This window comes from Perca fluviatilis, chromosome 21, assembly GCF_010015445.1.
Source record: "Perca fluviatilis chromosome 21, GENO_Pfluv_1.0, whole genome shotgun sequence".
Taxonomy (NCBI): domain Eukaryota; kingdom Metazoa; phylum Chordata; class Actinopteri; order Perciformes; family Percidae; genus Perca; species Perca fluviatilis.
In genome coordinates, this window is record NC_053132.1 from 4,921,243 (window position 1) to 4,946,245 (window position 25,003).

The following is a 25,003-nucleotide window of genomic DNA, read 5'->3' on the forward strand; positions in this document are numbered from 1 at the left end:
GGAATGACGTGCATAATTTGTGCGTGTGTCTGAAAGTTGAAACTACAGACTACAGAGTTTTAAGCGTCAGTAGAGAACATGAATAAGGAAGGCAGTTTCCAATCAAGACGTGTTAAACCTGTATCCAAAGAGTTATCCCAGGATACTTTACAGATAGAGATAGAGTTGATCTAGACCACACTCTATAATTTACAAAGACCCAACAATTCCCCCAAGAGTAAGCATTTGGTGCAACAGTAGTCTCGCATTGCCAGAACTTCCTCCATAGCGCTGTGGAGGAGGGTCTGGCTAGTAAACACATTCTCAGTCCCATCGTGTAAAATACGGATGCTTTGACAGGTGCCTTTGGCGTTGTTATAGACACTAAAAGTGTCCTTTAGTGTCATCTCTAAATGCGCTTTATCTAAACGCGCTGGGTTGGGACTATTGGTGTCACTTTTGACACAGGTTAAGGAAAAGATGGTGGGTGGGCTTATGTTTCCATGACACGCAGGACAAGAATGGGACAGTTGGGTTTAGGAAAAGAAGAACGGGACAGTTGGGTTTAGTGAAAGAATAACGGGACAGTTGGGATTAGGAAAAGAATAACGGGATGGTTGTAAGTTTAGTAGTTTAGTAAAAAAAGAATGGACGGTTGGTGTAGCCTAAGGCTAACTCTGGTACAATGCATCAAATGGCAAAATTTATGTTAAAGGAACACGCCGACTTATTGGGACTTTATCTTATTCCCCGTATCCCCCAGAGTTGGATAAGTCCATACATACCCTTCTCATCTCCGTGCGTGTTGTAACTCTGTCTGACGCCCCCACCGCTAGCCTAGCTTAGCACAGATCCTGGAGGTAACCTGCTCCATCTAGCCTAGCTTAGCACAGATCCTGGAGGTAACCTGCTCCATCTAGCCTAGCTTAGCACAGATCCTGGAGGTAATCGGCTCCATCTAGCCTACTGCTCCGAATAAGTGACAAAATAACGCCAACATGTTCCTATTTACATGTTGTGATTTGTATAGTCACAGCGTGTACAAATAACAAGGTCACATGACACTTGCAGCACCTGAGAAGCCCCGAGCAGAGAGTAGCAATTTCCTGCGGCACCGGAGCAATCCCGGGAGTGGAACGTCATGGATATAGACTAGTGCAACAGTGGCGAGGAAAAACTTCCTTTTATGCAGAAAAATATAAAAAGATAAAAACATCCAAACTCTATCAACCTCCAACGCCCAAGCACATCTTCTATGTTTATACATTACTAAGTTTTTATGAGAAATATGTCATCTGGAGTTAGTTTTCTATCAACACCAGTAAGTGTTGCTAATTAACGTACCCTCTAAATTAAATGCATATTTATCGAAACATATTTCATTTATTTTCCTTTCAATATCAATAATATATCATAATATCTGCAAAGCCTCAAACAGCCTGAAGCCTTTGTTTTAACTTCTTCGTTATGGTCCATGGACCTCTGGTACATCATCATTGTTCCTATACATGACATATTTCTGCAATAAAAGATATTTATCTGAGCTTTTTTGTCCCGGGAGTGTGCATCAGAACTCACACATTATTTCACCATTTCACTCAGATGTTGACAAGATTAAATGCAGGGTTTTCCCTGCTTTTATAAGGTTTGGGGGCACCACCTAAGGCAAATTAATGTAACTAGAAGACTTTCTCAGATCTAATGATTGAAGTCGGTCCCCAGTGGACTGCTTTAGCCACTTTAAGGGTCCTTGCTAGATTAATGGCTGAAAAAAGGGTCTGTGCGCCAGGCACATGGTTCAAAAGGGTTGTACTTAGTGTCTTCATTAATTCATAGGTGTGTTTTGGGCGTAACATGCAATCAACCAATCAGAGATCAGCTCCCATTCCCTTTAAAAGCCAGGTGCGTTTGGACCTTGGAGCATTGCTGTTATGATGGAGGATTTGCACCATAATATTTTTATTTGTAATCTTTTGCATGTCTGTGTGCTGCTGCGCGTCCCTGTGTGTGTAACAAGCATAGTGTGCGTGCGCTGTGCACGAGCCTAGGCGCACAATGAAATGCTACGTTATTGGCTTTAGAGCAGGTTTTTGTGAGTCAATGGCGCAATCACTTCCCGCTGCCTTAAGGTAGCAATACACCTGAACACACCTCCCTGTAATTCCTTTTTCAGGGTTAATTAGTGGATTTTTTCCCTTATTAATAAAAAAAGCAAAGGGTGGCTACTTTGAAGAATCTAAATATATAAGACATGTTTTCAGTTATTTCACACTTTTTTGTTAAGTACATAATTCCATATGTGTTCATTCATAGTTTTGATGCCTTCAGTGAGAAGCTACAATGTAAATAGTCATGAAAATAAAAAGGAAACGCATTGAATAAGAAGGTGTGTCCAAACTTTTGGCCTGTACTGTATGTGAATGACATCATATCACAGGAAGGGGCCAGGCTGTTGCCTAGCAATGGAATTCCATTGGAAAGGTCATACTACAGTAGCCTGGATGCCAGCCGAACTTAGCCCCGCCCACAAAATTCGAGGTCGGGAAGTTCGGTCTGGAGTCGCTCCGTTGAGAAGAAATTATTGCCCGAACAGGATCTGTTCGGACCAATCAGATTGTCGGACAGATGATCAACAGTAACAGAATCAACCACGTCACCAAAGAACGCTTGGGTTGAATTTGTTGAGATGTGTAGATTCCACCATCGCGTCTGTTACAGAAGATATCGACAGGCATTCATTTTAAAATCCTCAGCTGAGGAGCCTCAACAACCCGAAAAGCATGGTAGCGTTATATGGTGGAGCGAGATAGAGAGAGACTGAAGAGAGAGAGCGTTATATGGTGGAGCGAGATAGAGAGAGACTGAAGAGAGGGAGCGCCCAGCGGCGCTAGAACAAAGCCGTGAATCAGAGAAATAAAACGTGTTTTCGCCGATCCATCTCTAGAAATGCGACTGTAGTGAGCATGTCACTATCACTAACGTTATCCACATTTATATTTACACGCAACAAATGATATATCCAGCTTCAAAAAGGTCTAAAAGTCGGAAGTTAGAACGAATGCATTGTGCAAAGAGTGGTTGCTACGGAGACGATACACAGTGTTGAGTTCTGTTGACAGCTGAGTTGAGTTCCGTTGCTCTGATTGGATGTAGGTCTATCCAATGAATGCAGAGGTTGGAACACACCCCATAATGGACAGCCCAATGGAGCGGTTTCAGACTCATATTCTGACTAGAATCTGAGTATGACCACGTCAGGCTAATACTACAGTGTAGAAATCAGAGATTTAAAACAATTTTATAAATATATACAACAATTTTTTCATATCTATGGTAGAAATCCTCTGTTTACAGTTAAAGTTGCATTCAAAGCATTAGAATGGAAGGACAGGGTCATAACCTAGCAACAGCATCAATTATTGTTAAAGAGACCTAATTGTTTTTATTTTTACTGATGAAGACATTTTAAAGCACATTTTTCTGGATAAAGAGGTTTCTGGATTGTGTTTGGCTCCATGTCTGAACTGGAGGGGCTGAGACTGGTGGTGAAACAGAGACTCGATGCGGCTGCTGAGGAGATTTTTGGGCTGTTTGAGAAAACTAGAGCAGATTACGAGGAGCAACTTTCTCGTTTTAAAGAAGCTGAACAACGACACAAACTACTGGACGATGTTTTCAACCCTAAAGTTCAGCTACACAGATCAGGTTTGTACATTGGCAATTTTATTCTTCTCAGTCGTATTAACTTCACAGGGCTTTTTTGGGAAGTTGGTTAGTGTTCATGTTTATTTAGGCTACTCTTGTTGGTGTTACCATGACAGAGAACTGAGTTCAGTTCAAAAGGTAGCTAGCTAGCCTATAGCCAACATTTGATCTAAATGTGATTTTAGTGAGGCATTTTTTCCTTGTTTGTTTTGTGCGTTAAGTTTTCTTTTGTAAAATTGTGACACTTAACATCAGATGCTAGCTTACAGCAGAAATCAACATGTTTACAGCCTGGTACGACGACGGGTTGGGTCTCTATAGCTGAACTCCCCCTTTATGACATTTTATCAGAGTACAGCATAGAAAATCTGCATAGAAATATAGGAACTATTGGATAGGATAGAACAACATCATGTAATTCTTCTAAAGAAAACATGACATAAATGATCACATTCATTATTAAACTGTTTTCATTTTAAATAAACTGTATATCTGATACAAAACACATTTTATAAAGGCTCAGTCTGCCACTTTTTAAAAAACAAAACAATTCCAGTGCTGTTTCCATGGTATCAGAATTTGGATAGTCGTCATGGAAACATTAATTGGTCATGTGACAAGGGCTGGGAAGATTGGCAGAACAGGCAGCCAAGTGATAGTACTCTGATCCAATGGAAAATGCAATAATATTTATCCTAGTTTATCCTATCTTAGTTTAGCTTAGCTTAGCTTACTGAGAGGATGACAGGGTTGTAACCTAGCAACAGCAGCAATAGTGGCTGTGTGATACAGGCCAAGCTGCTTTAGACTCGGTTTTCATTGCTAAGTAACTATATATATATATATATATATATATATATATATATATATATATATATATATATATATATATATATCTGCAACATCAAATATTTATGGCTAAATAAGCTACACTAAAAACTAAAGTTCAGAAATAAATATCCGCAGATGTTATCAGTGAATGATTGGGATAAAAAAAAAAAATAACTGCCCTGGTATTTGCAACACACTGGCCCTATTTTCAAACCCACCACCCCCACCCAAACATTGGAGGATAATACTTGTATTTGTGTTTGTACTAAATAGAACATGTTTATATGCTTTAATGTTAAAAAAACACATTATTGTTCTGTAATGCCCATGGCTGCTGCACCCTATATTCACCCTCTGTATGAGACGCTCTGTAGGAGGGCCTGTCTCTTTAAGCCCTCCTCCTGAAAAAGCCCAGTTGGCTCTGATTGGTCAGCGTCTTTCCTGGAATCTCCGCTGTGCTCCAGTTTTGTTTCACTAGTTTAAACTGGAGCTACTGCAACGGAGTATATAGCAGTACTTAGTAGCATGAAAAATCACCAATAAAGGTTTCTAAACCAAATACTACACAACTGGACATGTCCCAGCAGTAAAGTGACCGGAATTTGGGGAGAAATGACCAGCATTGGCCGCCAAGATTACAGTTTGTTATATGGTTGTTATTTATTCAGATTTAGTTTTTTTAAAGATTATCTTTATTAGATAGTGACAGTGGATAGACAGGAAAGGTTTTAGAGAGATGGAGGGTGATACGCAGAAAAGGGCTGCAGTTCGGACTCGAACCCGGGCCGCTGCAAAGGACTCAGTCTACATGGGGCGCCTGCTCTTACTGGATGAGCTAGAGGTCGCCCCTTATTCAGATTTTAACAATAAAATGTTTCTAGCTTCCTCAAAATTGGGAACCAATATTTCCTTTTTGCAGAATATAAGATGAAATGAAGACTGCAGATCAGGAATCATCCCTGATCTCATACATACAGTAATGTTACCAGAGATACCAGTGTGAAGTCGCAGTTGTCCATAATGTGCTCCCTGCAGATGTCCAGCAGCTGTTGGTGATTAAAGGCGATTTCCTCCCTGAGTGGAGCCCTGGACTGGACCACGAGGACACAGACCCCCTCCACATAAAAGAGGAGCAGGAGAAAGTCTGGATCGGTCCGGAGGGAGAGCATCTCAATGGGCTGGAGGAGGCCGACATCGCCCGCTTCTCTTTCACTCCTGTTCCTGTGAAGATTAAAGATGAAGATCGGTCTTCGCAGCTCCATCAAAGCCCAACGCAGGACAACAGAGAGGCAGAGCCTCCAGCCGGCTGCTCAGCTACGCAGATAAAAACAGAAACCGATGGAGAGGACCGTGGAGGATCAGAACCAGCATGGAACCCAGAACCAGATACTGAATCACAACCAAATACTGACGATGAAAGGGCTTCAGACTCCTCTGACACTGAACTCAGTTATGATGATTGGCAAAAACCTTTGTCAGATTCTGGATCTGAAACCGAAGACAGTGATGATGACTGGCAAAAATCTTTGTCCGATTCTGGATCTGAAACTGAAGACAGTGATTGGATGGAGACCAGGGCACCTGAGCCGGCTGCAAATGCTCTGAAATCTAAGGAAGTCCCTTTAAGTGATGAGGGATGTAACGCTGGCAAAAAATCCCTTGGCTTCTTTAAGTGTAGTAGAAGATTTTACTACAAGGAATGGCTTCAGAGTCACATGACATGTCATTTTGGAAAGAGGTCTTCCAGATATTTGGTTCGTGAGAAATGTTTGAGAGCGAATCAAAAGGTGGATTCACAGACCAGAGTCCACGCAGGAGAGAAACTATCGGGTTGTGATGTTTGTGGGAAAGTGTTAAACAGGAAGACAGATCTTCAGCGACACATGAGAATCCACACAGGAGAGAAACCATTTGGTTGTGATGTCTGTGGGAAAAGATTTAACCGGCGGTCAAGTCTTAATAGACACATCAGAATCCACACAGGAGAGAAACCGTTTGGTTGTGATGTCTGTGGGAAAAGATTTAACCAGCAGTCAAATCGTAAGATACACATGAGAATCCACACAGGAGAGAAACCGTTTGTTTGTGATGTTTGTGGTAAAGGATGTAACCAGTTAGCACATCTTAAGTCACACATGGGAATCCACACAGGAGAGAAACCATTTGTTTGTGATATTTGTGGGAAGAAATTTACCTGGAAGGCAAATTTTAAGTCACACATGAGAGCCCATACAGGAGAGAAATAGATCTTTTCAGTCTGTTGTGAACGATTCATTGTGTAAATGTGTTGGTAAGAACCACAACAGTTTTTATCGTCTTTTATTGTTTTGATGGATTTTAGTTTTTGTCTTTCTTTTGTGTTCTGGGTTTAAAATCTGTAAATTGTTTTAAATGTTCCCTTTGTCAAAGTTGTGTTTAGAGCTGCAAAGATAAATCGATTAATCATCTAGTTGTCAACTATTAAATTAATCGCCACATTTTGATCGGTTTGAGTCATTTTATATGAGAAAAATAGCAAATATTCTCTGATGTCAGCTTGTTAAATGTGAATATTGTTCTAGTTTCTTCTCTCCTCTGTGACAGTAAACTGAATATCTTTGAGTTGGGGACAAAACAAGACATTTGAGGACATCATCTTGGGCTTTGGGGAAACACTGATCCACATTTTGTTTTTATCATTTTCTGACATTGTAGAGACCAAACAACTAATCCATCCATCCAGGAAATAATCGACAGATCAATCGACTATTAAAATGATTGTTAGATGCAGCCCTAGTTGTTTGTAAATGAGAGTGAAGTGAATGTCTGATAAACCTTTATTTTATTATGAGAAATGACAACATACATACAGTAGGTCTGAGATGGAGGAAACAGAAAAGAAACCAATAACGCTGCAATAAGGGAATATATGACATTTCCTGTAATGTCTAATCAATAGATATTCAAACTGTGTGATCCAGTCATCTGACATACTGGATTGTACTTTTAAAATTAAATAGAGGGAAGGGGAGACCTTTAAAGTGTAATTTCTGACTTTGAGTCTGACCTTTTAAAAAAAAAAAGTGGATTAACATAAACTAGGGATGTAACGGTATGAAAATGTAACCTCACGGTTATTGTGACCAAAATGATCACAGTTTTCAGTATTATTGCGGTATTTTTAAAAGTGTGTTCAATATGTTCAGAAAGCACTGATAGGCCTACACAAGCTGAAATAGTTTCAAAAAGTGTAACGGTGTTTATTATATTACAAAAATATAGGCAAAACGTATCAAAAGTGCAACTTTTAACATCAAAGGAAAAAGGATTCAGCATGTAAACAGTTTATTTGTCAGGAACATTTCCTTCGGCATTCTTATAATAACCAAAATATGCCCATGTTTCAGACTTAGTCCTCTTAGAGGACAGAGATGTCCTGAGTGCTGTCATCTCCTCCTTCTGCCATGATTCCAACTTTAAGAAACGCACGTTGTAGTCTACGCAGTGCGCCTGCGCGGCAGCTTCAGGAGACTCGGATGAAGCTGGGAAGGGTTAAACACAGGGTTTCCACGCCATGGTAATCCACCGTGATAGTAATGATATTTTAAATGAAAACGGTAATTGTTATCGTCAAAATTTTTATCATGGTTTACAGTTAAACCGGTAATCGTTACATCCCTAACATAAACTCTATGTCTTCATCTCAGTGGGTTTGTGATTCTGTCTTGGTTTGTTAAGGCGTACTCACACTTGGCCCAGTTGCCTTTAAACCGTGGCCGAGCACGATTGTCCGATAGTCTAGCTAGCTGTCTGGATTTACCCTGCAGAGATCTGAGGAGCAGTTAACCATAGTCCTCACAAATCCACCAGAGTTTAGAACGCTAACAGAAAGGAAGCCCAAGGCGACGGATATCCGGCAACGGAGCAATCTTGGAAGTGGAACGTCAAGGATATAGACTACGCCCACTGGCATTCCCGTTCATCTGTAAGGTGAGAACCAGACCCGAGCACATTTAGCCATTTAGCCATCACACTGATGTGACGAAACCCTGCCCTGGCCCACCACTTTAAACCCTGCCTGGGCACGGCACACTAAAAGCCGTGCCCAGGCACGGAGTGATCACGCTAGTCAAACGAGCCGCACTTAGGGGTCAAACTAGTTGCGGGGCTAGAAAGGGCATGGGGTGGCACCGCCAAACATGGTTGCCCCCTCCCCGCCCTCCATTGGGCTAGAGTGCTGTCATTCTGACAGTTGTGATTTCTATTGGATCAGAGTACTATCACTTGGCTGCCTGTTCTGATAATCTTCCCAGCCCTTGTCACATGAAAACTCAGGGAGGCACGGAGGGACACAGAAATCAGGAACTTAATGAAGCTGCATCTTCAATTTTGGCTTTTTTGCGCTCTCTCTAATAAAAGGTTTGCACTATCTTTATAGTCTATATCGACGACGTTTCATTTCCGGGATTGTTCCGGTGCCACCAGATATCCCTCATTCTCGGCCAGACGTCCGTTACCTTCCTCTGTCTCTGTGTTGGCGTTCTAACCTCCGGTGGATTTGTGAGGACTATGGTTATCTGCTCCTCAGATCTCTGCAGGGTAAATCCAGACAGCTAGCTAGACTATCTGTCCAATCGGAGTTTTCTGTTGCATGACTAAAACAACTTTTGAACATACACTTGTTCCAGTTTACTTCCCCAGGCTATTTTGCAGTGCCACCGTGGCTCCGTCCGGCACTTAGCGTCGCCCAAGGTGATTGTGATTGGTTTAAAGAAATGACAATAAACCAAAGCACGTTTTTCTCCCACTTTGGAATGTTGTGTGGACTAGCCAGACCTTCCTCTACAGCGCTGTGGAGGATGGTCTGGCAATGCTAGACTAATTACTAAATTATGCAATTATTATCCTGCAATCCTGCAGGATGCCTTGTATGGGTTGACTGCAAATGTATGTAAAGTGGTTTCTAACATGTTACTTTTCCCCGATGAAGGCAGAAGCGGTTTGACTAAAGAAGTTAACACAAAGAGTAGGTCTCCTTCTCGTTCCAGCTTTGTGATGAAGCATTTTCCAGCTGTTCTAAGAGACTTTATTTAGCTTGAAGTGCTCATATTATGCTTTTTAGCTTTTCCATTTCCTTTATTGTGTTATGTATTTTTTGTGTGCATGTAATAGGTTAACAAAGTGAAAAAGCCCAAAGTCCCCCCCAAAGGGACTTACCATCTCCAACAGAAAACACTGTTCACCAACTGCTCCAAACAGCTCTATTGTAGTCCAGCCTTTACTTCAGAGACAGACATGGGTCACTTTGTAACACGTTATAATGCTCGCCTAGCTGCTAGCGTGGCATGCCCTCATACTCTGCTTCTGACTGGCTAGTAGTCCTTACCTAGGTACTGTCAGGGCACGCCCTCATACTCTGCTTCTGACTGGCTAGTAGTCCTTACCTAGGTACTGAGCATGTGCGACTCCCAACAAAGATGGAACAGAAGTGAGATGTCTCACTCTGTAGCTAAAACAGAGAGCTCAACTCACAGGGTGAAAAGAGGAGCTGCAGCAATGTGCAGTACAACACAAATATGGTGTTTTTTGAAAATTAAATCATGTAAACCTATTCTGGTACAACCTCTAAATACAATTATGAACCTGAAAATGAGCATAATATGAGCACTTTAAGAAGTAGGAGACTTTTCTCAACACACAAAGGAACACTTAATCTGAAAAGTAACTAAAGCTGTCAAAAGTAGTGGAGTAAAAAGTAGAACATGTTCCTCTGAGATGTAGTGGAGTACACGTATAAAGTAGGATAAATGATGATGGAAAGACTCAAGAAAGTAACTGAAATGTACCTAAGTATGAATGTAAAGTGAAAAGAGCCTGACATTAATGAGTTGTTGGAGGTGCCGGGGGCCAACGTCTACTTCTGTTATTGTTGTGCACATGACAAATAAAGAACTTTGACTCAGATTCATTTGAATCCACAATCGGATAAATCCACCGTATTAAACAGCTGCATGTCCGATCTGACACCACGTAGGCTCCATAACATACCGGAGTTATTGTTATTCTTTCTGGGAATTACTGAAGTCCATCAGCAGCACTTAGTCATCCACCTCGCCCAGCAAGCAGCTATTTCTTCACACCCAATGAAGTGGGCCAGCCTGTCGAAGAGCTCCTCAGCCAATCAGGCCTCTCCCTCCTCCCTGCACACTGCAGAGAAAACAGAGAAACCCCAGAGGGGGCTTCTCATACAGCTCTCTGCAGGCACACTCCCTCTGTTTGGACTTGAGCCTGTGCAGCGATGCAATGACGATAACGATGAACAACGTTGGTGTTTTAATTTGCACCCTGGCAGCTCTGACAACAACCGAAGCAGTACAGACATTTGTATTTGACTTTTATTGAAATATTGCATTTGTTTTCATGAGAACTTATCAGATTTTTGTTGTACTTTTAGGGTTTATTGAAAGAGAAAAGAAGGCAGAGATTCCCCGCTCTCTCTTTCTACCACTCCTCTTCGTCCTCTTCGTCTTCGTACTCCTCCTCCTTTGAAAGTTCAGGTGAGAGACTCTACGTTCATCTGGTCCTGTGCATGAACACAAGGCTGTATTGAAGTGTATCATTCCATTGGTTGTACACTTAGGAGTAATTTACTGACTGGGCTTTTTCCGAAGTCTTAGTTCCTTTTCAATGTTTTTGCCTCTTTTTCGGTATTTTTTGAGTTTTTGTTGCCTTTTTCATGGATATTTTGGACATATTTTGACGTTTTAGTCACTTATTCCGAGTATTTTGGCAATTATTGTGGAGTTTTTGACTCCTTTTTCGAGTTTTTTTTAAACAATTGTTTTCTATGTTTTTGTCGCCTTTTTCAAGGATTTTTTAGCAATTTTCTTTCCAAGTCTTTAGCGTTTTTTTCTAAGTTTTTGTCGCTTTTTCCAACATTTGTCGCCTTTTGACGTTTTTGTCACTTTTTTGTAAATGCATCCATACATGTCCCGGGACCTCCCTAGATAGTTGGAGATATCAACCCCCCCCCCCCATGTTGAAACTAAAGTTACGCCCTTGATTGTACAGGAGGGATCTGTGGTAACGGAGGCCGCTCCGTCCCATCCTTGACTTCTGGTGAACACATGTTCTGTTTGTGTGCTGATGGTTTCGAGGGGAGACACTGTGAAACAGGTAAGAGACCCAACAAACAAACCAAATTGCATTCGTCTTTTTTTCACATTTTTTATTCAAATCCGTCTGCTGTTCCTCCAGTGAAAGGATCTCACTGCTACCGGAGCACGGGACGGTACTACAGAGGTACAGAGTCAAAGTCAGAGAGTGGACGAACATGTGAGGAGTGGGATTCGGACACTAGGGAGCGGTTCATGTCTTCTGATGTCCTTTCAGGGAGACACAACTACTGCAGGTATGCTGCCATGGGCCATTTATTTATTTTTTTATGAAAAAGGGTGTCAAAATTCTCTGATCTCAGCTTGTTAAATGTGAATATTGTTTTAGTGTCTTCTCTCCTCTGTGACAGTAAACTGAATATCTTTGAGTTGGGGACAAAACAAGAAATTTGAGGACGTCTTCTTGGGCTTTGGGAAAACACTGATCCACATTTTTCACCATTTTCTGACATTTTAGAGACCAAACAACCAATACATTAATCCATTAAATAAAAAATAACAGATTAATCAACAATGTTAAAGGTGCAATAGGTAAAACTTATAAAACTAACTTTCTGTCATATTTGCTGAAACTGACCTTTTTTTTCCAGTAGAACTACATCCGGCTCCTCTGGCACCATACAGCCTGTAGTGCGATGTGCAAAAATCCACAGCTTCCTGTTCAGATGCACCAATCAGGGCCAGGGGTGTCTAACTGCGTGTCAATCACTGCTCATGGACACGCATTCATTCTCCCTTGTGGGGGGAGGGGCCTAGTAGACCGTTTTGGGCTTTAGCGGAAAGGGGGGAAGGACTGAGAAGTTGTCGATGTTCAAATTTTTTGTCTAAGTCCTGGATCTTCACAATCCTTCCTACGGCACCTTTAATAATCATTTTAGTTGCAGACCTAACTTGAAGTGAAACAGTTACTATGTGGGTCAAGTGATGGAAACTGAAGCAAAAGAGCTTACAGATACTAACTGAAGTTAAAGTTTTGCTTCTGAGCTTTAACTTAAAGGTGTTTACATCCACTTCAGATGAACGGTACAGGACTTTTAGCCAAAATAAAACACCAAAGCCTTCCACTAAATATGGATATAAACAGCCCAAAACACTTTTAAAAGCGCCTAAAAAATGTGGGTTCATATCCTACTTATTTCTCTTAACATTATATTAATTACAAAATGTGCAACCATTAAAGTTTATGTTTGGAAACTGTTCCAAATTTGGGAAATCCAGATGTGTTCGTGTAGGACTCCATGGCTCATATTAAGAAGCAGATTGAGAAACTTCCAGCCTCCTGCTTACTGTTTCTCTTCAAATCCAGTGCTGTGCTGGAGTACAGAATTAACATCTTGAATGTCACATGTTTTGTAGTTTTATGGATTTGATGTGTTTTTCAGAAATCCTAACTACAAACGGCGTCCGTGGTGTTATGTGTGGAAGAACCATCAGCTGGTGTGGGAGTATTGTAATATTCCTCGTTGTGTCTTGGAGTCGTGTAAGTGCATTTTCACTGTTTTTTTAAGTCTTCTAATAAAAACTCAGCCGAGCTGCGTTTTTCATCATTGCCTAACACTTTTGCTCGTGTAGTTCCAGCACTGCCCTCGCCCTCGCCTGCACCCACTGAGCCACAGCCAGGTAACTTCCCCCCTTACTGAACTCACTGGATTCATTTTGTTTTGTTTAGTCGCTTCGTTAATTTATTTACACATTTAAAAAGTTGGGAAGTAAGGAAAGAGGAGGCCCAGTGTGTAACGTGTTTAGTTGTTCATTATCAAAATCTGTGTTGCCCGTTCACAAACTTGTCCTTTTTCATGAATATTTACCTCCACCATCAATTCCAAGTATTACTATTGGCTTGGAATTTTACATTTCCATTCGCATGACCTGGGGTAGACGCTCCATATTCATGCGCCTTTTTGAAATACATTAGCCGGTAAGGGACATACAGGTCATTCCGCCTTTCGTGTTTTCGCTGTCACATAATAAGCTCACAGGTGCTGCTAATGCTGCTAACGGGTATCGTAGCTTCCCGGCCCCGGCAAGTTTGAAGAAGGAAACATGAAGGACCGCATGTATTCAAAATCCAAATTTCAGGAACAGGAGTCTTCTTCTTCTTCGCTCAGAAAAAGCAGAAGGACAGTGAAAAGAGCGTTTTGAATCGTGAAGGCTACCGTAGCTGTAATACGTACTTTGAACTGCGTGACGCGAGTGCGTTGATTGCGATATATGATCTCAACGCTAGATGGGAGAAATTCCTACACATTGGACCTTTAAAGGGTAACTACCGTTTTTTTTTCCCGACATATTTTCCTATGTTTTTGTGTCTAAGTGACTGATGGGAACAACAATCTTTGACATTGGTCCAGCATTAAGTGAGATCGCTATCGGTATTTTACGATGCTTTTATGATTTACATAGAGTCTGGTGGGTTTAGTGAACACAATTTCGGAATTTTTGATGTTTTTATGTTTAAAAAAAGGATCTTACTTTTTAACAGAAAGCTCGACCTCCTTAGAAATCCTTTCCATAATGGTCTCAGAAACTTAGAATATTAATCTGAGCCTGTCAGCGGCAAAACGAGCACTTTTGTGAAGGTAAATACAAGCTGGACAATCGCCCTATTAACTTACATTGTAGCTTGTTTCTCCGCTGCCGACTGCAGCGATCTCGCTTAATACTGGACCAATGTCAAAGACTGTTGTTCCCAACAGTCACTTAGGCACAAAAACTGAAAAAAAAAAGAAAATAGGGTCCAGGTTGAAAAAAACGGTAGTTACCCTTTAAGGAGACAAGAGCCACGTGTGGAATAAGGATGAAATTGATGATTGTATGCAAATATGTTATGAAAAGAAAGGCACTATGAACAAATAAACCAATCTGGAGATGGTTCACTTGATAAACACTAAAAAGAAGAAATAAAAGGTACAAAGGAATGTGTTTGATGTACAAAACGTATTATTCTAAGTGTTCATTTCTGAAGACGTTATATGGGCTCAAACTGTATCAGAGCGGCAACTAACATTTATTTTATTGTTGATTAATCTGCCGATTATTTTCTCGATTAATGGATTAGTTTGGTCTCTAAAATGTCAGAAAATGGTGAAAACTGTGGATCAGTGTTTCCCAAAAGTCCAAGATGATGTCTTCAGATGTCTTCTTTTGTCCACAACTCAAAGATATTCAGTTTACTGTCACAGAGGAGAGAAGACACTAGAAATATATTCACATTTAACAAGCTGACATCAGAGTTTCAAGTTTGACCTTTTTTCATATAAAATGACTCAGATTAACTGTAACTGCAGCTGTTTTCTAATTTTTTGGTGGCCTTAAAGGATAAAGCTGCAATATTTTATATTTCTCTTAACATATCCCATAAAAAGATTGAAACCCCAAATTACTCCTACTGACAAGCATTATCTGTGTATCTAAATTGTTTGATTCTTTGCAGCTCTAAACTGTGTCACATTTTCATGTTTTTCACCCTCGACTGTTTTGAACTTTGTTCCCCCTCCCCAGCTGCAGAGTCGACGTGTGGCCAGCGCTCCAGGAGAAAACAGATGAAGATCGTGGGTGGAACAGTTGCCACTGTGGAATCCCACCCGTGGGTTGCTGCCATATTTTGGCACGGCAAATCAAAGGAGAAGGTTTTCCGCTGCGGAGGAAGTCTGATCTCAGCCTGCTGGGTCCTCACCGCTGCCCACTGCTTCCCTGACGGGTAGGAAGTGACATCACTTACTGTAACCACAGCAGGTGCTGAGAAAGGGTTTCATTTATTTAGCACATGTTAAAAAAACATGTTAACAGTTATAAATTTAAGAGACATTGAATAAGAAAAACCCTTGAGGGGCTTGGCATGTTGGGTTCCCTACAATTATTCAACAATACATAACATGAAGAGAAAAAAAAAAAAAAAACATATAGTTTATGAAAAAGGGACAGAAGAAAGGAACAATCAAACGAGGAGACAAAATAACGTGTGAAGAAAGATAGAAAAGGAAAAGTAATCATAAAAACAAAACAAGAAACATGTTAGGCTATTGATACAGTAAAATATTTTTTATGTTTTAAATGATAAAGAGAAAGTTTCTGTAGACTGGGAGGGAAAGAGTTCCATATCTTAGGACCTCTGTAAATGATGCTTGGATAGGATGGAGCCAAGCTGGGCTGCATTTAGGGTGGGATCATTGTGAAATTGATTGTTAGGAGTTAAGAGAAAGTAGTCTCATGCCAGACCTTCCTCTACAGCGCTGCGGTGGAAGGTCTGTCTAGTCCCCACAGCATTCCTAGGATGGGAGAAAAACGTGCTCTGGTTTATTGGCATTTCTTTAAACCAATCACAATCGTCTTGGGCGGCGCTAAGCATTGGACGGAGCCACGGTGCCTCTGCTAAATAGCCTCTGGAAGGAACCTGTTTTGGTGGAACGTGTGTACGTTCAAAAGTAGTTTTAGTCGTGCAACAGAAAACTCAGGTTGGACAGATAGTCTAGCTAGCTGTCTGGATTTACCCTGCAGAGATCTGAGGAGCAGTTAACCATAGTCCTCACAAATCAGCCGGAGGTTAGAACGCCAACACAGAGGAAGCCCAAGGCAACGGATATCCGGCCTAAATGAGTGAAATCCTGCAGAATTTCCGTCGGCAACGGAGCAATCCCGGAAGTGGAACGTCGAAGATGTAGACTAAGAGAAAGTGACAGCAGGTTGACTGGACTTTGTTTGTGAATTTGTGTTTCAGCTCCCGCGCCAAACACCATCGCTTCTCCGTCAGCCTGGGGAAAAATGTGAGGAACGAGACCGACCTCGCTGTGGAGCAAACCTTCAGTGTGGAGGAAATCGTCCTCCATGACGGCTTCGACAACCGGGAAGGGGACTTCAACAACGACATCGGTATGAACACATCTTCAGATGCTCCGGTGTAAATGATGTGATGTAATCAAAGCAGAATTCTTTGTGGAGATGTTCCGATACCGCCTGAAATGCTGGTATCGGCATCTGGAAGTACTGGAGTCTATGCACCGATCCGATACCACGTGATTTAGCCCTGAAGAAAATCTACTTTAAAAGTAGTTTATTTATGTTCTTTTCCATTACGACTGACTGACAAACTGGATAATAAAAGAAAGTTTGTGTTTGTTCATATTTCACAAAGAGTTTAACCTGAGCCAGGCTGAACAACAAAGATAGAAATCATATCACATCCATACAGGGATAGCAGTATACAGCTGTTAAAACATAACCAAATATATGACACACTGGTATCAGATCAGTACTCGGTATCGGGCCGATACGCATGTTCAGGTATCGGAATCAGGAAGCAAAAAATAGTATCGAACCACCTTTAATTCTGTGATAATTGTTTCACAGCTCTGCTGAAGCTGAAGGCCAAACATGGGAAGTGTGCCGAGGAGAGCGACTCGGTGAGGAGTGTCTGTCTGCCGCCGCCTCGGCAGAACCTCCAACCTGGAGTCAGCTGTGAGATCGCTGGCTACGGGAAAGAGCAACAGGGTGAGGATGTTCCCATGCACACTACGAAATATCTGTGTATTGTCTATTTACTTTAACAGAAATTGTCCTTGATTTACAGCTGTACTTTTGTTTTTTTACATTTCCAGTTGCACAATTTGTGCTCCGACAACTTTTGTCTGCCACGGAGGCTGGTTTAGTTACTTAAAAACATCAGAACTATCTCCTTAAAGCGCTCATATTATGCTTTTTGGCTTTTTCCCTTTCCTTTATTTTGTTATATATCTTATTTTTGTGCATGTAATAGGTTAACAAAGTGAAAAAGCCCAAAGTCCCCCCCAAAGGGACTTACCATCTCCAACAGAAAACACTGTTCACCAACTGCTCCAAACAGCTCTATTGTAGTCCAGCCTTTACTTCAGAGACAAACATGGTCACTTTGTAACACACGTTATAATGCTCGCCTAGCTGCTAGCATGGCATGCTCTCATCCTCTGCTTCTGACTGGCTCGTAGTCCTTACCTAGGTACTGTCAGGGAACGCCCTCATACTCTGCTTCTGACTGGCTAGTAGTCCTTCCCTAGCTACTGCGCATGTGCGACTCCCAACAAAGATGGAACAGAAGTGAGATTCCTCACTCTGTAGCTAAAACAGAGAGGGCTCAACACACAGGGTGAAAAGAGGAGCTGCAGCAATGTGCAGTACAACAAAAATATGGTGTTTTTTGAAAATGATATCATGTAAACCTATTCTGATATAACCTCTAAATACAATTATGAACCTGGAAATGAGCATAATATAAGCACTTTAAGTGAATGTAAATCATTTGTACCTCTGATTATATGTATTTGACAGACTATAATAACCTTATTTCTTCTCTCCAGGTTTGTGGTACAAGTCTCAGTTCCTCCGAGAGGCTCGGGTGAACCTGCTCGCTGATGATGTGTGTCGACATGAGGACTATTATGGAAACATGATCAGCGATAACATGTTTTGTGCCGGTCGTCCCGACTGGAGCCAGGATGCCTGCGAGGTATTCACGACAAGTCCAAACTCGCTGGGGCTTCCCGAATCGGTTTGTTGATTTGCTTTAATGCAGCTGGTCTCTGGTCTGTCTCTCTCTCTCCCACAGGGAGACTCCGGAGGGCCTCTGGTTTGCCAGGGCGGCAGCAGGCTCTTCCTGTTTGGAGTCATCAGCTGGGGCGACGGCTGCGCCAAGGAGAACAAACCGGGCGTTTACACCAAAGTGACCAATTATAACGGATGGATAGAAGAGAAGACGGGGCTGTCGTCCATCACTGCCGGCTCCATGTTTCCTCAGAAGTGAAGCTGAGAACGTGAACCCTAACTGCAGCTGTTTTCTTAAAGGATAAAGCTGCAATATGTTATAGTTCTCTTAACAAATCCCATGAAAAGATCAAAACCAAAAATGAATCCTACTAACAACCATTATCTGTGTATCTAAAGCTTGATATATATATATATATATATATATATATATATATATATATATATATATATATATATATGTGTGTGTGCAGAGAGAGAGAAGAAACTAGAAAATATTAACATTTAACCACCTGACATAAGAGAATTCTTTTTAACCTTTTTTCATATAAAATAACTCAGACCGATAAATTGATTATCAAAATAGTTGGTGATAGATTTAATAGTTGGCAACTAATCGATTCTTCGATCTTTGCAGCTCTAAACTGTGTCACATTGTCATGTTTTTCCCCCTCGACTGTTTTGAACTATGCCCCCCCTCCCCAACATGAAGATCGTGGGTGGAACAGCTGCCACTGTGGAATCCCAGCCGTGGGTTGCTGCCATATTTTGGCCTGGCAAATCCAAGGAGAAGGTTTTCCGCTGCGGAGGAAGTCTGATCTCAGCGCTTACCTCACCGCTGCCCACTGCTTCTCCGACGGCTAGGAAGTGGCATCACTTACTGTAACCACAGCAGGTGCTGAGAAAGGGTTTCATTTATTTAGCACATTCACAGTCGTGTAGTCTAAATGATACGCAGGTATTCGGAGTATACCAACTAGGAAAGGTCAAGGATTTCCGGGTACCCACATACAAAAACGCAAGGATAACGTTACGTAACGATGATTGTTTTGTGAGAGAACTCTCACGCTTGCGTTCATAAATTCACCCCGTCTGTGTTGCGAGTCGCCTAGGAACAACAACGCAGTTGCTTGGCGGTCATTCTCTGCGCAAATTTGAAATGAACTAACGTGAATCACTAAAGTAGATACATGAAACGAAAGCAAATGTAAACTACACTCTCTCAGTGTTTTCGTATGTCTGCCCCTGAAGCTACTGCCGCTTCCAGACACTTCAGCAGACGTTAACGTTAGCCTACAGAAACTACAGAAAATGAGCCAGATGAGGTTGATGCTTTACGCGGTAACATTACAAAAAAACCTAGGGGGTTGTTGCTCTGGGACCTCGTCGCTCTGGGACGGGCGAGTCTAATGCTGGGAGGGAAAAAATGACAGTATACTCACTACAAAAAACTAGACTACACCACTGCTTGGGACTTCCCAAACTGAAAAACTACTGCACATATAAACACAAAACTGCTTTGCTAGTTCAATGTTGTTGTAACTGAGATAGCTGCTGAAAATTAGTTTTTTCCCCATCGACAGATATAGCTCCTGTACATCCGCAAAAATCACATTTAGCAGCTACTTTCAAGATAGCGCCGTCACCGGTACGCAAAATTACGAATCCCACTATTGGTTGGGGTTATGCATTTGACCTCGAGTGGCTAAGGTTAGGATAGCCGATTGGTCAGGGGATAGGACCTGAACAAATTCTCTGCGCAGCTGTGGGCGGCGGGCAAAGCAGAGAAAGGGGAGGTAACATTTCCCCTTATGATGTCATAAAGGGAAGATTCCAGATCGGCCCATCTGAGCTTTCATTTTCTCAAAGGCAGAGCAGGATACCCAGGGCTCGGTTTACACCTATCACCATTTCTAGCCACTGGGGGGCCATAGGCAGGCTGGGGGAACTCATATTAATGTTAAAAAACCTCATGAAGTGAAATTTTCATGCCATGGGACCTTTAAGACATAATAAAAAGAGACCTAAGCAATATGAACACAGTAATAAATAAATAAGTAAAGAAGTTATAAGAATTGGTAAGTAGCTAAAAGAAGACCTAGTCCATAAAGTGCAGTGCAGTCCATATGGGTCATGAGTGCAGGGCACTTAGATAAAAACTATTCAGAAGTCTGGAAGTGCAACCCGGGAAAGATCTATAACATCTCCCAGATGGCAGCAGAGTGAAGAGGTTGTGGCCTGGGTGGGAACAGTCCTTAATTATGTTTTTTGCCCGCTGCAAGCAGCTGGTGTGATATATGTCAGTGAGTGAGGGGAGCTGTGTGAATTATGTTTTGGGCTGATTTCCTGACTCTGTCCAGCGCCTTTTTGTCAGCAGTGGTGCAGCTGTTAAACCACACCAGAATGTTGTGCGAGATGATAGTTTGGATATATTAGAGAATCAGTGTTGTTACATGTTTCAGCCCATTTACCACAACTCAGGTGTACTTTACATCACTGTTAACGCTTTTTGCAGACATCCATGCTGCTGTTTTACATTTTTGGATGGACAGATTTCCCCTCGCATTCCAGGAAGCCATAGGTTTCTATTCATTTCCATATAAAAGGAAACATTTAGAAAACACTGGAAACCAAAGGCTGCCTTGAATGGTAACAAATCCATCCAAAGAATCGGACTGGACACCGGCTACTGTTTTGTGCTCAGCAATAATGTAAAATGATAGTAGTTGAACAGCTAAAACATGCACACACAAAAACACTGTTATGCTCACTTAACATATTTTAAGCTTTGTTTTTATACAGAAACGTCACTTAAATACACAAAGTGTATTGTATACTTATGAAGTTTTCCTGTATTATTATTATTATTTTGATAGAGAAATTATATATTCTTTTTCAGGGATTTATTAGTTTTTATTTATATATATTTATATCATATTTTGTAGAATTTCTTCACAAAACCTTTTGCGGATTTGTTTTAGCTCATATTGTTATATTTTATTTCCAACAAAGAGTAGTCCATCACTTTAGTATTGCACTTCCAAAAAGTAATCACAACTGTATTGTTACAAATACTGTAGTAGTTTACAGTAAATACATGTACTGTACACGTACTTCCAACCTTTGATTCATCTCCACTGTTCAGTGAAATCTGCTTGTTTTCTGTCATGTTCTGAATTTTATTTTTCCCAATTTGCCTTTCAGCTAACCTCATACACTTTTTTTTAAAACTACTGAATTCTCTGTTTATATTGTATTTTGTACATCTTTTATATTCTGTATATTTGATGTTGTTTGACACCAAAGACCACATTAAAATAAATGAGAAATCAATAAGTTGTACCTTGAAATAAATGAATTAAACATGAATTTGAATAAAACCCAAGATGATATTTTACTGAAGGCTTCACACAGATGATGACATAGCCTGTAATTATCTTTCTGCAGCTGCATTTAATAACTCTGGGAGTTACTTCATTACAGTACTTTTATAGTCTGAATTGTTGCGTTTATGATGCTGTAAAAGAAAGATGAAGTGTAATTGCACTAACAGACAGTTGCAGACTGCTTTAATGGAAAACATTGTCTGCTCTATTCTACTTTAAATGACAAAGAAACACACAAGTTAAAGCTAAATCTGAATCTAGAACAATATAAAAGTAGTTATATAGCGGCTTAAGATAAAGGGCTAGAATATAAACATATGAATGAAGTTAAATGATATAATAAATGAAATTGTGTAGACATTATTGCAAATGAATAAGCATGAATGTAAAACGGAATGTAATGATGTATGTAATAAACAGTATATGCTGATGATGACAGTACATACTGTATATGTGGCGGTTTAAAGGTAAAGTGACATGCTCAGAGCTCAGAGCTCCAGATTTCAAAAGTCTCAGAAACATTAAGAAAACTCACCAAGTTCCAGCAACAAGTCCTTCTTTTATTGTCTCATCACAGCAAAAAAAATACTTTTAATGTCAAGGAAAGGGACAATGGTTCCTCCAAACAAGATGTGGCTCCAGGACCTGACTAGTACATGACATCTGGAAAGGATAAGATATGTAATGAAATACAAACTACCACAATACATTCAAACTTGGCAGCCTTTTGTGTCATACCATTCACAGTAAAAGTTGTAGAGTACATACAGAGGCTTGCAAAAGCTTTCATACCTCTTGAACTTTTCCACATTTGTCACATTACAACCACAAACGTAAATGTATTTCATTGGGAGTTTATGTGATAGACCAACACAAAGCGGCGCATAATTGTGAAGTGGAAGGAAAATGATACATGGTTTTCAATTTTTTTTTGAGAATCTTTGGCAAGAGTTAAAAATTGCTGTTCAGATGCTTTCCATCCAATCTGACTGAGCTTGAGCTATTTTGCAGAGAACGGGCAAATATTTCAGTCTCTAGATGTGCAAAGCTGGTAGGGACATACGCCAAAAGACTTGCAGCTGTAATTGCAGCGACAGGCAGTCTCTCCAGAAAATTATGATCGCATAATTCAATGCATAATCAGCCAAAGTCTGCATACTTATGCGGGGGCCACATTTTTTCAAATATGCCACACTTTCACCGCATAAATTGCCGATTTCCATTTTTTTCCCTTTTTCCTCAAACTGCAGTTTTTGCAAGTTCCCGCAATTTCATCGCATAAATTTGCATAAATATCCTGCATATTCCATGGCATTTTTAAAGAAAACGTGACACATAATCAAGGATTTTTGCCCGCAACAATCACAAAAAAACTCTTTTTCTGGAAGGACTGGAAAGATGGGTCTACAAAGTATTGACTCAGGGGGGCTGAATACTTTTGCACGCCACACTTTTCAATTTTTTATTTGTAAAAAAATATTGAAAACCATGTATCATTTTCCTTCCACTTCACAATTATGTGCCACTTTGTGTTGTTCTATCACATAAAATCCCAATGAAATACATTTACGTTTGTGGTTGGAACGTGACAAATTGTGGAAAAGGGGGTATGAATACTTGTGCAAGCCTCTGTATATGTACTGTTGAACTGTATCTCTTGAGCGAGTTAGATGAGTAAGAGTAGTAGGTTGAGGAATGGGAAAGGTATGGGGGAATAAGCTCTCGTGTGTGTGTGTGTGTGTGTGTGTGTGTGTGTGTGTGTGTGTGTGTGTGTGTGTGTGTGTGTGTGTGTGTGTTTTTCTGTTTGCTTTAATTCTGTTTTTCTGTACCAAATATTTTATATACAGATTCATGATTGTAGTCTTAATTTCATCTTTCTAAAAAAAAAAAGAGCATTGACTTGACTATAGCTTACGGTCTGAACAATAATCTTTGGCTCAGTAAAAAAACAAAATTTCAAAAGTCCTGTGGCCTGTGGGGGCGAAGCTGTCCCTGAGCCTGCTGGGGCGGGACCGGATGCTTATATGGTCTGCCGGACGGCAGCAACAGCAACAACAACAACAGTTTGTTGCGAGGCCCCACAGACTGAGCTCATGCTGTGAGACATGTTTTCTGACTGTCTGCCACACCCTGGGACACCTCACCCAGTCTCTCACCTGGGACACCACAACAACACCATTGGGCAACTGATACTATGAGCAACTAATAATGACCACAGAAAGAGAAGAAATGGTTTCAGTCCTTCGACCGTGCAACTTTTTATTTTTCTGGGTCAAAATTTATTTCTTCTTTTTCCAACGTTGTGGTCGTCTTTTTCGACACTTCTTTCGCTTTTCACCAAAGTTTTTTATACGTTTTTATGTCACTTCTTACCCATGTTTTTGTCACATTTGTCCTGCGCTTTTCTTTTTTACATTTTTTTGTTGTTGTTTCCCCACGTTTTTGAAGTTCTTTTATAATTTTTTTTCTCCAAATGCTATAAAATTGAATAAATCACCCAAATTCAATGAAAGTACTGAGCTGATCTTTTATTTTACTTGTGAAGAGTAATGGTTGCATGGAACCATCCACGTTATTTTTTGACAATTTGGTTGAAAGAAAATTCCAAAATTTTTATATAGAAACATTTTGAATATGGGACAAATTTGACCCGAGGACAACAGGAGGGTCAACATGACTTCATGTCTTTAACGTAGAGTCACAAGGACTCTGTAATATGATTAACTGATTGATTGAGTGATTGATTGATTGATTGCTTGATTCTTTATTTCGGTTTAATGCACACAAAGTGCTCAAGATATCAAAATTTCAGATTTAGTTTTATTGTAAAATGTTATTTTACAGCTCGGTCCTTAGTTTCGCATTGCCAGACCTTCCTCCACAGCGCTGCGGAGGAGGGTCTGACTCGTCCACACAGAATTCAGGGATTCAGGCATTTCTTTAAACCAATCACAATCATCTTGGGCGGTGCTAAGCGCCGGACGGAGCCACGGTGCCTCTGCAAAATAGCCTCTGGAAGGAACTTGTTTTGATGGAACATGTGTACGTTCAAAAGTAGTTTTAGTCGTGCAACAGAAAGTCAGATTGGACAGATAGTCTAGCTAGCTGTCTGGATTTACCCTGCAGAGATCTGAGGAGCAGTTAACCATAGTCCTCACAAATCCACCGGAGGTTAGAACGCCAACACAAAGAAAGAGGAAGGTAACGGACATCCGGCCGAATGTCCAGCTGAAACTGAGCAATCCTGGGAATGAAACATCGTGGATATAGACTACTCGGTCCTAAACAAAATATTCTGTCTTCTCTTTCCAACTTGGCAAATAAAATCTCTTACAAAAAATGTTATTTTCATTTATTTGTTAATAATCATCCAGCAATAATCAATAATAATCAATCCAGCAAATAAATCATCACAAGTAGAGGTCCTTTTAGTAA

The 25,003-nt window shown here is 40.7% G+C and overlaps 1 protein-coding gene across 3 annotated transcripts; it reads left to right on the forward strand.

The window, feature by feature from the left end:
* Positions 1-3,440: 3,440 nt before the first annotated feature.
* On the forward strand, positions 3,441-18,579 carry plaub (plasminogen activator, urokinase b). 3 transcript variants are annotated; one of them, XM_039787318.1, is made up of 11 exons: positions 3,441-3,684; positions 10,949-11,051; positions 11,566-11,670; positions 11,752-11,905; positions 13,052-13,149; positions 13,242-13,289; positions 15,171-15,369; positions 16,387-16,538; positions 17,016-17,156; positions 17,999-18,147; positions 18,247-18,579. In XM_039787318.1, the coding sequence occupies exons 1-11, from the start codon at positions 3,541-3,543 to the stop codon at positions 18,439-18,441; spliced, it is 1,488 nt and encodes a 495-aa protein (XP_039643252.1). In that variant the 5' UTR covers positions 3,441-3,540; the 3' UTR covers positions 18,442-18,579. The 3 variants fall into 3 exon arrangements, with proteins under 3 accessions (XP_039643252.1, XP_039643254.1, XP_039643253.1); XM_039787319.1 differs by lacking the exon at positions 3,441-3,684 and adding an exon at positions 10,761-10,866; XM_039787320.1 differs by lacking the exons at positions 10,949-11,051; positions 11,566-11,670; positions 11,752-11,905; ... (5 more) ...; positions 17,999-18,147; positions 18,247-18,579 and adding an exon at positions 5,551-6,933.
* The last annotated feature ends 6,424 nt before the right edge of the window (positions 18,580-25,003 follow it).